This window comes from Pan paniscus, chromosome 18 (assembly GCF_029289425.2).
Source record: "Pan paniscus chromosome 18, NHGRI_mPanPan1-v2.0_pri, whole genome shotgun sequence".
Taxonomy (NCBI): Eukaryota; Metazoa; Chordata; class Mammalia; order Primates; family Hominidae; genus Pan; species Pan paniscus.
The window spans coordinates 59,549,879-59,564,430 of record NC_073267.2 but is presented as its reverse complement, the minus strand read 5'-3'; the positions used below and the strand labels follow the sequence as shown (position 1 = coordinate 59,564,430).

At 40.7% G+C, this 14,552-nt stretch overlaps 1 protein-coding gene across 4 annotated transcripts in view; it reads right to left on the bottom strand.

Moving 5' to 3' along the window:
- Positions 1-701: 701 nt before the first annotated feature.
- Positions 702-14,552, bottom strand: part of HEATR3 (HEAT repeat containing 3) — a 40,501-nt gene continuing 26,650 nt past the window's right edge. For all 4 annotated transcript variants that reach the window (XM_014341756.5, XM_014341757.5, XM_034940124.3 and 1 more), the window contains 4 exons: positions 12,306-12,394; positions 6,725-6,868; positions 4,663-4,839; positions 702-2,159 (listed from right to left, as the gene is read on the bottom strand). In XM_014341756.5, coding sequence (XP_014197242.1) covers positions 2,037-2,159; positions 4,663-4,839; positions 6,725-6,868; positions 12,306-12,394 — 533 coding nt within the window. In that variant the 3' untranslated portion in view covers positions 702-2,036. The remainder of the gene's footprint in view (positions 2,160-4,662; positions 4,840-6,724; positions 6,869-12,305; positions 12,395-14,552) is intronic.

Sequence of the window (14,552 nt, the reverse complement as noted above, 5' to 3'; positions counted from 1 at the left end):
AGAACTCTAATACTTTCTTTTTTGGAAGAATCGTTCTCCAAGGAGACATGCTTGGGCCAATCATTTAGCTGAAATGATCACTAAACATACATATATACCTTAAAATTCATGAGCAAGGACCATAATAAAGCGAGGTGTTGTATATGGTATACATTTCCATTTTCCCACCATATACACAATTTGGGTTATTTTACTTGGTGCCATGGGCTAGGAACTCTTAGGGCTGGGAAACAATCTTGGTTTCCCAACAGTCTATATCATATAGGTGAAAACTGTAAAATACATCACAGTGCAGATGAAATCTAACACTACTAGCTCATTTTGTGCTGCTGTGGAAGCAGTGAATTAAAATTAAGTCCTGTACTGGGGATTGGGCCTTTTGTCAGGGCAACTGAGATCAACTGTACAGAAATTTTCAAATTTCCCTTCTCATCAGGCAAACGGATGGACAATGAAGCCGGTTCAGAGGCCCAGCCGAGACAATGATGCACAGGGAAACTCCCTCGAGCCCCAGCTGTCACCTAGTACTTCGAAGACACTGAGAGGTAATGCTGCAAAGTCGTGCTGTCATTTTTTTAATGTCTCACATATATTCCAAGCAATATGCATTAGCAAACAAATATCCACGAATAGTATCATCTCATTTTCTACTAATAACCCTTTATTTGGTATCGTAAAAAAGATTTTGTAAGACACAAAACTTTCCATTAAAAAGTTGTTTATTTAAAAATACCTTCTCCCAATTCTGATTCCATATCAAATTAAATCAAGAAGTGATGTTACAGCAATAACTCATCAAAGTCATGAGTAGGGAGGATGGCAATGACCCCATTAGCTCATTAGTATAATCTAGTAAGTGAAATACAAATTCAACTCATTTACTTCTTCACAAAAGGCAAACATAATTGATATACTTCATATCAAAAAACTAGTTTATAAAGCTTGTCTTCATATTTCAGTTTAAGGTTCAACTGATATAAAATGCCTTAAAAGAACATCCAAGCAATGCTTTGGATTTTCTTTCTTTGCAAAATTCAAGGAAAACATGATTGGTTGAAGTTTCTTCACTGCTGGCGAATTAGTTAAGAGCTACCTGAGATTGCTTTGCACTTCCACTCTTCCACTCTTTGAGTTTCCAGTGATTAAAATATGCCAGAGACATAATTTAGAGAGTGCTAGAAATGCCACACAGATCTCATCACTTAAAAAAGAGTTTCTGGCCAGGCACGGTGGCTCATGCCTGTAATCCCAGCACTTTGGGAGGCCAGGGCAGGCGGATCACTTGAGGTCAGGAATTCGAGACCAGCCTGGCCAACACGGTGAAACCCGTCTCTACTGAAAAAAAAAAAAAAACAACCAAAAAACCAAAAACAAAACCAGGTGTGGTGGTGGGTGCCTGTAATTCCAGCTACTCAGGAGGCTGAGGCATGAGAATCGCTTGAACCTGGAATGGCAGAGGTTGCAGTAAGCCAAGATCGCAGCACTGTAATACAGCCTGGGCAGCAGTGAGACTCCATCTCAAAAAAGAAAAAAACAACAAAACAAAACAAATAAACAAACAAAAAACACACACAAAAAAACCAGCAACAGAGTTTCTGACAGGTTTTGAAGTTTTTTTTTTTTTTTTTTTTTTTTGGAGACAGGGTCTCCCACTGTCACCCAGGCTGGAGTGCAGTAGCGTGATCTCAGCTCACTGCAACCTCTGTCTCCCAGGTTCAACCAATTCTCCTCCCTCAGCCTCCCGAGTAGCTGGGATTACAGGCATGTGCCACCATGCTTATGCATGCGGTTTCACCATGTTGGCCAGGCTGGTCTCAAACTCCTGACCTCAAGTGATCCACCCGCCTCGGTCTCCCAAGGTGCTGGGATTACAGGCGTGAGCCACCATGCCTGGCCAGGTTTTGAAGTTTTTACAGAATGTACAGAATGTAATCATTAAAAAATGACTTTCAGAAACATATACATTCAAAGAAAATCTTTTAGTATTCTAAGCATTGAATACTTTGGGGGAAGAACTGGTTTCTTTTTTGGATTGTTTAAGAAGTCAGTCTTTTCTCAACAGTTTCTTGATAAGCAATAAATCTTCGCAAATTCATTTTCACATTGTCAAGAACACACAGCTGATCTGTGCTATAGTTACCTCTCCCTTCTTTACGTATCTGCAAACAAAAAACAAAAAATCATATGTGACTTGGTAGATATGATTAATTCATTTAAATAAAGTATTTAATTTAGGGTGTATTTAACCATTTGCTGAAGCAGACAGCTGTAAGAATTTGGAAAAAATGTTTTTACTTCCAAGGTAAATGGAACTCGGTAAGTAAAGAATAAACTGAGAATGTGCATTATTAAAAATGATAATTACAAAGGTGACTGAATGGCAGGTGGTAGGAGTTATATAAACTATAGAAAGGAATTATGTAAACCATGAATTGGGAAAATAACCCCTAACCTCTGAAAGGTCTGCTGTTCAGATTGATTTTCCTAGTTAGTATGCATTGCTATGGTAATAATACTTAATTGTTTTTCTTCTCTCAAAGGTATAAAGCCATAATGAAATTCCTTTGTTAGGCTGGGTGCATACTCATGCCTGTAATCCCAGCAGTTTGGGAGGCCGAGGCAGGAGGTTTGCTTGAGTCCAGGAGTTCGAGACTAGCCTGGGCAACACAGTGAGACCCCACCTTAAAAAAAAATTCCTTTGTTAGCCAGAGGTTAGTCTGTAGTGCTGTGGTTTTTTTGCTTTTGGAACAGGGTCTCTCTCTGTCACCCAGGCCAGAGAGCCGTGCTGCAGTCATGGGTCACTGCAGCCTCGACCTCCCCGACGCAAGTGATCCTCCTGCCTCTGCCACCACAGTAGCTAGGACTACAAGCAGCGCACTCCCATGCTGGAGTAATTTTTTAAAATTTTTAGTAGAGGTGGGGTCTCACTATGTTGCCCAGGCTGGTCTTGAACTCGTGGGCTCAAGCGATCCTACCACCTTGGCCTTCCATAGTGCTGGGATTACTGGTGTGAGCCACCATGCCCAGCGCTGGTTTTGTTTGTTTGCTTGTTTTTTGTTTTTAATAGAGATGGGTCTTGCTTCATCGCCTAGGCTGGAGTGCAGTGCTGCAATCCACTGAGCTCACTGTAGCCTCCAACTCCTGCACTCACACGATCCTCCTGCTCAGCTTCCTGAGTAGCTGGGATGACAGGCATGAGCCACCACTTAATGGCTAACTTAAAAAATTTTTTTTGTAGAGACAAGTTCTTGCTATGTTTCCCAGGCTGGTCTTGAAATCCTGGACTCGAGTGATCCTCCCACCTGGGGCTCCCAAAGTGCTGGGATTACAGGTGTGAGCCACTGCGCCTGGCCTGTGGTTTTTTATATCAATTGTATGGAATCTGAGTTTGATCTCACCTCTAGTCTAGAGCAGTGGCTCTCAGGTTTTAGTGTGCAACGGTATCATCTGGAAGGCTTGTTGAAAAATAGACTGGTGGGCCCATCCACAGAGTCTATGACTCAGTAGGTCAGGAGTTGGGGTCGAGGACCTGCATTTTGAATAAGTTATCAGGCAAGGGCTGATGCTGCTGATACAAGGAGGGCACTTTTGAGAAACACTGCTCAAGAGAAGTTCTTGATTGTACATAAATGCATTTTGTAGCTAAATATACACTGAATAGCCTTTAACACAAATTGTGGCTTCATTTAGCAAAAAAAAGAGTTTCACATAAATAACTACAGGCTAGCCTCTGGCTAGGAAGAAATCTCATTAGAGCTTTATACCTTTGATAAAAGAAAAACAAATGTTATTACCACAGCAATACATACTGAGTAGGAAAATCAATCAGAACAAAGACCTTTCAGAAGTCAGGGGTTATTTTCCCAGTTCACTGTTTAACCTTTTTTAAGCACCTGCTTCTGCAGAGTTTGATGACTCTAACTATTAATATATCTGCTTTCCTTGAAGCTGCAGGGAAATAGGGGATTTTTTTTCTTATCTTGCAAGCTCTTTATCCAGAAATTTAAAGGACTGTAACCTTTAAGAACAATATGGCTGGGCACAGTGGCTCACACCTGTAATCCCAGCACTTTGGGAGACCAAGGCGGGCGGATCACCTGAGGTTGGGAGTTCGAGACCAGCCTGGATGACAAGGCGAATCCCCGTTTCTACTAAAAATACAAAAATTATTTGGGTGATGTGGTGGACACCTGTAATCCCAGCTACTTGGGAGGCTGAGGCACAAGAATCACTTGAACTGGGGAAGGGGAGGTCGCAGTGAGCCAAGATCGCACCACTGCACTCGAGCATGGGCGACAGAGTGAGATTCTGTCTCAAAAAAACAAAAAAAAGTAAAATTAAATAAATGCAAAATGTGTATGAAAGTGCTTTGCAAAATACAGAGTATAATACTGACATACATGAAGCATTGTCAAAATTACTAAACTGTTAAAAAAAGAAGAACTTGTCAGATACCATTTTAGCTTCAGTTTCAATGATTCAATAGTCACACTGTTGAGCTATGACTCAGTCAACGAACATTTTACAAAGTACTGGGGATGCTGTGCTACATATGGGGATTCGTCATGCACATGCTTCTGAGTTGCACAGCAGTAACTACACACACCCTTGTCCCCACAGAATGTTCAGACTTATGTATTTATAAGTTAAATGGCTACAAACCTTCATTTTAAAGACCGGCTGGAATTCTTTCAGAGCAGATAATAATTTAATTTGAATCGAGGCTCTTTCGGCTTCTTTACCATCTGCAAAAACATCAAAGAGGGCATCCAAAGCTTCTCCTGCTACCACAAGGGAAGGATCTTTGGTGGTAACTTCAAGCAGAAAGCACCCAATGTTCTGGAAACAACAAAACACATTTAGTATGACTAACACCAGTCTCCAAAACAAGTACCAACTTTGAATGTGGCAATAACTCATGCATACTATTTTATATACAAATGCCAGGGAAAAATTAAAACTTCAAGAGATTAGACTTAAATACTTATAAACATACCAAGTATAAGCAAGATAAATTAAACATATTATAGTTTATATTCATAAATAAAGTGAATTAAAATCCATAAATGATGTATGATTTTGGAAATCACTAAATTTTCCCCTCTACCTCTCTCAAAAAGGATTTCTCCATGATGTCAAGATGCATAGAAATATTATCTGTAACAACAACGACAACAAAAAATCTGCTTTTAAAAGCATAAGAAAAACACTTTAGGCCAGTTGCAAGTGGCTCACACCTGTAAGTTCAGAACTTTGTGAGGCTAAGGCGGGAGGGTCGCTCGAGCCCAGGAGTTCAAGACCAGCCTCAGCAATGGAGCAAGACCTCATCTCTAAAAAACATAAAATAGGACTGATCTGAATCGAATCTAGTCTGTAGATCTAACTGTCAGTTTGCAGGAAATACAAGGATAAAAAAACAAATTTAACACCACAAGGTAGCAATCAGACAAATCCAGAAGGTTTTGGACACTATATTGGACAACTGATCCAGGAGGTGAGAATAACCACGTGGTGCCAGGGAGGAACTGTTCAAGATTAAGAGAGAAAGAGAAGACCCCACAGGAAACATAACATGTGGACTTCAGCAGTGTAAACAAGCCCTCTGTAAACAGATAATTTTGAGGCAACTGTAAAATTATGAATATGGACCAGGAATTAGACACACTAAGAAATAACTGTTGCCGGGTGCAGTGGCTCATGCCTGTAATCCCAGCACTCTGGGATGCTGAAGTAGGCAGATCGCTTGAGCCCAGGAGTTCAAGACCAGCTTGGCCAACATGGGAAACCCCATCTCTATTAAAAATACAAAAATTAGCCAGGTGTGGTAGTGGGCACCTGTAATCCCAGCTACTCGGGAGGCTGAGGCAGAAGAATTGCTTGAACCCAGAGGCGGAGGTTGCAGTGAGCCGAGATCACACCACTGCACTACTGTACTCCAGCCTGGGTGACTGAGACTCCATCTCAGAAAAAAAAAGAAAAAAAAAAAAAGCTTTGCAAGTATCATTTTTCAAAAATAGATTCTTGAAAACATCAGTCATCATTGTAAAGTTCTTAGCAGGTTAAGAGGTACTTTATAATTATGAGTTTATTATCCATTAGTCTCACACTTCAGCAATTATTAGCACACCAAAGTGTAATGTTACTATGACTGTCCTTTTAATTACTAGTGACGCTGTATTCCTAACAGTGCAGTTTGTGAGCAACTGTGCTAAGTGGTAAGAGCAAATATGCTGAGGGAATTGCTAGTATATTGGCACTACCAGGGTTGCTGCTTAAAATTCATGGAGTGGTATTAGAATTAATTAACTGTGTGGTATTTTTCAGAATGCATGTTGCCTGGTGTGCAAGGAAAATGGTGTGGATTGTTCATTCATCAGCAGGAGAATGTAACATGCATACACTGGATGCAACAGCAAAGGCAGAAGGCATCTTTAAAAATTATGAATTTGCCCTTTCACTAAAGACAGATTTATTTTCTTAAAAAAGTACCTCTGGAATAACGTTAAATTGTAAAATGTGGCTCAACTTTTCAAATACTTACCTAATTAATACACATAGTTAGATCAAGCCAAAGGGTATATTCTAATAATATGACTCAATAAAGCAACTTGATATGACTTCTTCTCTTCAAGTCCACACAAGTTTTAAGAAATCCTACACCAACAGTTCTTCTTCTCCCATTTCTAATTATTTAACATGTTAGGTCAGAAGCAAATTGTTTTACCTTAAGAGTTTCAAGTGTACCATCTTCTTTGGCAAGGACGCTGCCAGTGATTCCTAAAATGCTAACGACATTCACTCTAACCCCGACATTACTACTATGAATGCCTGCTTTGCATAATGTCATCAGCTGATCAGGAGTCATGCACTGTTAAAAGAGAAGAGGACAGTATTTATAATGTTAAACTCAATTAATTCTATCAGCATGCGAAAACCGGACTGACAGGAATCTCCTCTATAGGCTACAGGATTTTAAGAGTGACATAAACTCCTGGCAGGTAAGTTACTATTAATATGTATTCCAGTTCTCCCAGACAGAGCTGGTAATTCTGAACTAAGGTGAACCCTGCTCATGTCGGCACTGTTATCTAATATCAAAGGGGCTCCATTTAATTTGATGAAGACTTTCATTCCAGATGTACACACACTAAAGAGAGTCCAATTCCTTTTTAATATTAATGGTAAGAAAAAGGCTTTGAAAGTATAAATAGGATTGTGTAGTTTTAAAAAAATTGGCTGAGTCTATACAAGGTAAGAACTTACTTTGAGATGTCTGTATTATCATAATTAAAGACTGTAAAAACCATTACATTATATGGTGCTTCTACCATGTAGTGGATAATTTTCAGTTTAAGGCTGGGCGCGGTGGCTCACGCCTGCAATCTCAGCTACTCAGGAGGCTGAGGCACAAGAAACGCTTGAACCTGGGAGACAGAGGTTGCAGTGAGCTGAGATTGTGCCACTGAACTCTAGCCTGGGCAACAGAGTGAGACTATCTCCTGTAAGCAGCAGCACAGTGTGGTGATGAAAGGCTTGGAATCTGGAGCCAGACACAAAGGCTTGGAATCTGGAGATTGAACCCTGGGTTCAAATCCTAGCTTCACTACTTATCACTCGTGTGAGCCCCTACACTAGACTAATGTATTTTTATTTTTTGTAGACATGAAGTCTCACAAAGTTGCCCAGGCTGTTCTTGAACTCTTGGGCTCAAGCAATCCTCCCGCCTCAGGCTCCCGAAGTGTTAGGATTATTAGTATGAGCCACTGCACCTGGCCCTGAACATGGGCTTTGAGTAATTTTCCTTAACCATCACACTGATCCCATAAGCTGCTGCTTACATACCAGGGGAAATCAATAAAAATACTTAATATTCCTATAGGCCCTAGAGTATAAGGTTTTCTGGTCCATCCAACAGCCACATGGCAGGCTATGCATCCCATTACCATTCCTACTTCTTAGAAACTGAGGGTCAAATTATGCTCTTCAAAAAAATTCTTAGCTTTGGAAAGCTGAGGCAAGAGGATCACTCGAGAGCAGGAGTTTAAGACCAGGCTGGGCAACATAGCAAGACCTCATCTCTATTAAAAAATTAAAAAATAAAAATAAAGTATAAAAAAATTTTAAAAGCATTAAGAAAAAAATTATATAAAGAAGAAAAAAGAAATAGTGTTATTGGCAATAACAAGAGCATTGTTATTTTGATACTATTAAGTACATTCCGTAGGATAAAGCAAATAATAGTTTTAATGTCACTACAATTTTAATGTTACTACAGCAAACAATTTTAATATCACCGTATAGCAAATAATTTTAATGTCTTTTAATGTCACTACTACAAAGTACATTCTGTAGGAGAAAGCAAATAATAAAATTTTTGAAAAATATTTTTCTTTCTTTTCTCTAATTTTAATTTTTAAATTATTTATTATTATTATTATTTTTGAAACGGAGTATCGCTCTGTCGCCCAGGCTGGATTACAGTGGCCCGATCTTGGCTCACTGCAAGCTCCGCCTCCTGGGTTCACACCATTCTTCTGCCTCAGTCTCATGAGTAGCCAGAACTACAAGCACCCGCCACCACGCCCGGCTAATTTTTTGTATTTTTTAATAGAGACGGGGTTTCACTGTGTTAGCCAGGATGGTCTTGATCTCCTGACCTTGTGATCCGCCCACCTCGGCCTCCAAAAGTGCTGGGATTACAGGCGTGAGCCACCGTGCCCGATCTATTTTTTATTATTTTTAAAGCCAGTCAAACTTAGCGTGGGGGGTTGTATACCAACTTCAGTGACACTAATGTTAGTAAGTCCTGATAACCCACTACCATCAGACCAGCTGCAAATAAGAATTTTAATGTCACTAATGTATCTTTTTGGGTACAATGTACCTTTTTGGGTACAAATGTATCTTTTTGGGGGATACAAAAAGATACAAATATAAAATCGAAAATTAAGTAAAAACATTGTACCATTTTTTATTTAAACTGGAAATTATCAGGATAAACTTATTATTTTTGTCTCCTAAAAAAATGCCTATTTCCTAGCTATTTCCACTAAAAAGACCTAGAAACAATGGCAACATGATAGCAATAAGCACTCCACAATTCACTTTCCCCACTAAAGAAATCAGAGCTTCTTGGAGAAGTAACTAATTCCAGGGGTTTTTTTTTTTTTTGAGACGGAGTTTCACTCTTGTCACACTCTTGTCACCCAGGCTGGAGTGCAGCGCAATCTTGGCTCACTGCAACCTCCACCTCCTGGCTTCAAGTGATTCTCCTGCCTCAGCCTCCCAAGTAGCTGGGATTACAGGCGCGTGCCACCACGCCCAGCTAATTTTTGAATTTTCAGTAGAGACGGAGTTTCGCCATGTGGGTCAGGCTGGTCTCAAACTCCTGACCTCAAGTGATCCGCCCACCTCAGCCTCCTAAAGTGTTGGGATTACAGGCATGAGCCACTGTGCCTGGCCAGATTCCAGGTTTTAAGCAAGAAAATTACAAATTGAACCTGGGACATCCTATGCCTGGAAGCAAAAGTGATCAAAAACCTAAAATTCTTGTAAAAGAGGCACAGGAGCCAATTTGAAGGGACTCCTACTATCCAAAGATGGGATGAATTTGGCAGCAAAAAGCATGACTATAATGGAATGAAATACAAATATATAAAAAACCCTGAGTTCAAAATGATACTAAAAAGAAAAAAAAAATCACTGGTCACTTATAGAGATTGCTAGGATAGCTATTCTGAAAAAAAAAAAAAAAAAGAATCATAGCTAATAAATGTAAAAAAAAAAAAAAGAAAAGACAAAATTAGGGTATCTCTATTCTGCAACCCACTAATGACATAATGGAGCCAGGCAACCACAATCACTGGTTATAAAACCATTATGTGAACCCACTAATTAATCTCAGCATCACTATTTTATGATATCATATGATTTGTGATATAAATATAGGAAATATATAAAGCACTATAAATTATTCTTGCCAAAAAATCTGGACCTGTCTAGATTATTTATTATAAATACAAAAAAAATAAATAAATAATCTGGACCTGGATCTAATTAAGGCTCTAGACCTAGCTCCCGGCTCACAGGAAACATGGGGGACAGAGGAATGCTGAACGATGCCATCAGGATGAGTTGGCCAAATCTGCCAGTGCAGAAAACGCTACGGAACAAAATGAGAGTTTCTTCAATGGGTAAGTGTATGGGGAAAGGAGGGGAGTGAGGGAAATGCTATAGACTAAGAGATTTAAGAATGTGAGAATACACCAAAACCACTGAATTGTACACTTTAGTTACTTATTTTTGAGACAGAGTCTCCCTCTGTCGCCCAGGCTGGAGTGCAGTGGTGCAATCTCAGCTCACTGCAACCTCCACCTCCCAGTTCAAGCAATTCTCCCTGCCTCAGCCTTCCAAGTAGCTGGGATTACAGGTGCCTGCCACCATGCCCGGCTGATTTTTGTATTTTTTGTAGAGATAGGGTTTCGCCACGTTGGCCAGGCTGGTCTTGAACTCCTGACCTTACGTGGTCCACCGGCCTTGGCCTCCCAAAGTGCTGGGATTACAGGCGTGAGCCACTGCAGCTGGCCTGAACTGTATACTTTAAATGGATAAACTGCATGGTATGTGAATCAAATCTCAGTAAAACTTTTTTTAAGAGATAATAAGAGACCAAAATATCAACCAAAAGCAACACGTGAACCTTGCTTAGATCCTGATTTGAACAAGCCAACTGTTAAAAGATGTTTTTTTCTTTTTCTGTTTTTTTTTTTTTTTTGAGACGGAGTCTTGCTCTATCGCCTAGGCTGGAGTGCAGTGGCATGATCTTGGCTCACTGCAACTTCCGCCTCCCAGGTTCAAGTGATTCTCCTGCCACAGCCTCCCAAGTAGCTGGGATTATAGGAGTGCGCCACCATGCCCAGCTAACTTTTGTATTTTTAGTAGAGACGGGGTTTCACCATGTTGGCCAGGCTGGTCTTGACTTCCTGACCTCAGGTGATCTGCCCGCCTCAGCCTCCCAAAGTGCTGGGATTACAGGTGTGAGCCACCGTGCCCGGCCATGTTAAAATACATTTTTAAGGCAATCTGGGAAAACTGAACTTAGACTGCAGCTGGGAAAACTGAACTCAGAGTGCAAACCAAAGGATAATAAGAAATATCCGTTAATTTGGAGCCTTGGGGTAATGGTACTGGGGTTAAGATTTTTAAAAATTTATTTTTCTGTCAGACATGCATACTGAACTACATAATAAAATATTGATGGGTCTAATATGATTTGCTTTAAAATACTCCAGGAAACAAAAATAAGGACCCAGTGAGATGAATGAAACCATGTCACAAGAATGACAGGACGCTAATAACCTGCTGAGGCTTGGCGACCGTGCATGCAGGCTCATAGGGTTATCTCTGCTTTGGACATGGTAGCGCACACCTGTAATCCCAGCTACTTGGGAGGCTGAGGTGGGAGGATTGAATCCAGGAGACTAGCCTGGGCAACACAGTAAGACCCCGTCTCAAAAAACAAAGCAACATTATTATCTCTGCTTTTAGGAATGTTTGAAAGTCTCCTTAGTAAAAAGTAGCAAAAGTGGTAAGGCACCTATGGGAGATGAAGTGCACATGGATTGCTGTGAAGGGTCAGGAGGGCATGCTTGCAAAGTCTGTAATGAAATGTTAAAAAAAAAAAAAAAAAAAAAGCTGGGTACGGTGGTTCACGCCCGTCATCCCAGCACTTTAGGAGGCCAAGGTGGGTGGATCACTTGAGGTCAGGCATTTAAGACCAGCCTGGCCACACGGCAAAACCCTGTCTCTACTAAAAATACAAAAATTTTGTGGTGACGCATGCCTGTAATCCCATTTACTTGGGTGGCTGAGGCACGAGAATCACTTGAACCCAGGAGGCAGAGGTTGCAGTGGGCTGAGATCACGCCACTGCACTCCAGCCTGGACGACAGAGGAAGACTCTGTCTCAAAAAAAAAAAAGATTAAAAAAAAAGACCAATGATAGAGAAATTATTTACAACATATCTATCAATTAAGTTGTATTGATTAAAAAGCACTTGTTTTGCTAGTAAGCCTATATATTAAAAAATTTAAAAAATTAAATTAAAAGCACCTGTGTGTTGCTGATGGTAGGGAGGAGAAAGATATTACTTTTTATTTTAATCACTTTTGTTTTCTTTTTTACAAAGATCACGTATTATTCTTGTAACAGAAATATGTATTTTTTAAAATAGTGAAGTAATGAATTTTGCCTCCATAATACACAATCTTTACAAGTTTCATACAAAAAATTTTAAAACTCTTACCTGGGAAATGTTCTTGGAGGCCATTGTTTGCAAAAGGGCCCTCAAAGCACTACTTATGGCTTCTAGAAAGTCAACATGTTTAGCAAAATCTAAAACACAAAAATGAAATATAAAATTTGCATTTCTCCAAGATAGGCTATAGAAGCAACAAACAAAACAAAGCATGCTAAATGTTAATAAATGCTATTCTTAATAAAACAAACAAAAAAAAACCCTCGATATTTAAGCCAAAATATTTAGTTAACAGCCCCCTGTACACTCTATACCTAAGTCTGAAAGATGATCGTGGTTAAAATAATCACAGCAAGGAGGTGTTCTACAGACAGTCCTTGACTTCCAGACACTGGGTTTTCATCTGACTCACACTTCAGCACATAATAAACCTAAGCTAGCTTTTGCAGACTGAATTCTGTCATTCATAGATCTCCATCAGGGTGCTGGGTAGACCTACCTTTGGTGGAGTCAGAATGCTTCCTTGCCAACCCAAGCCCACTGCTTAGCCATACACTGTTGCTTGTGCAGAGCCAGGACATCACGGCACCATCACTTTAACTGACCCAGCATCCCCTTCCCACTCCTACTCCTTATTCGCACACTTTTCTTATTGTCCCTTCTTCCCACACAGGACAAACACAACACCAGCAGTAAGCCATTATGCTGGCACAGGCACGTGCAAGGGACAGTGAGGGTCACCCAGGGGAGTTGGCTCCTTAACCCCTTTGATGGGAAGAGATTTGCTTGGTGTGGTAGACTGTATTTTCTAAAAATGGCCACAGCAATATTTCAAGTCCTGTGTGATCTTCAAGAACCTTGCCACTTCCCATAAAGATGTGAAATCTACTTCTCCTTTCCTTAAATCAGGGTGGGACTTTGTGACTTCTTCAACCAACAGAATACAAAGTGACGGGCTAGGTCACAAAAGGCAGTATGACTTCCAGCCCTGACGCATGTGTGCATGCTCTTTTTTCTCTCGACTTCCGCCCTGGGAACCCAGCCATCCTGTTATGAGGAAGCCTGCGTCACATGAAGAGGTCACTGTGGGTGTTCTTCCTGACAACCCCTGTACCAACTGCCAGACACGTGAGTGAACAAGACTTCGGATGATTCCAGCCCACACTCTGCGAGTCTTCCAGCAGAGGCCCTAGACTAGTATTTCTCAGCCTCTGCACTACTGACATTTTGGACCAGATAATTCTTCATTTTATGTGTGCGCAGGGGTCTCCTGGGCACCGTAGGATGTGAAGGAACATTCCTGGCCTCAACCCTCTAGACACCAGTTGCAATTTCCAAGTTGTAAAACCAAAAATACCTCCAGACGTTGCCAAATGTCCCCAGGTGGGAGGTGGGAGGGGATAAGTGGCCATGGTTGAGAACCACTGGCCTAGACATTGTGGAATAGGAAAAAGCCATCTCCACTGTGCCCTGTCTAAATTCTTGACCAAAGGAAACTTTGAGAAATAATAAATGATTGTTGTTGTTGTTAAGTCACAGAGTTTTGGAATAACTTGTTACGTAGCAATAGATACACTCACTTCCTGCCCCACAGTTCCTGGGACTTATACCATTCCGATCCCCCACTTTTTTAGGTTACCCGGGTAGAAGAGAGGCAGCTTCTGTTCAAATTCTAATCCCGGCTGATTGTATTTTTTGGCTCTTTCATTTTCAGATATATATTATGTACCAAAATAGGGGATTTCCCGTAATGATCACAGAATAATAGGAGAGCTTTACACACTCAGCCCTAGGATAGAGAGCTGCCTTTGACATAATTATGTGACTCCTCCTGCCTTCATTTTAGTCTTGGCTCAAACGTTACCTCCTCACAGAGGCCTTTCCACACTAACTGGCCTAGTGTAACGCCTCATATCATTCTGCTTTTACTTTTTTCTTCATAGCTAATATCACATAAAACATTTATTTATACTAGAATGCAAACTCCACGAACATAGTGACCTGGCCTATCTTGTTCACGCCTGCATCCCTACCATCTAGAACAGTGTATGACATAAAGCATTCAATAAATACAAGCTAAAAGAATGAATGACCTTGGGCCGGGCGCGGTGGCTCACGCCTGTAATCCCAGCACTTTGGGAGGCCAAAGTGGGCCGATCATGAGGTCAGGAGATCAAGACCATCCCTGGCTAACACGGTGAAACCCCGTCTCTACTAAAAATGCAAAAAAAAATTAGCCAGGCGTGGTGGCGGGTGCCTGTAGTCCCAGCTACTAAGGAGGCTGAGGCAGGAGAA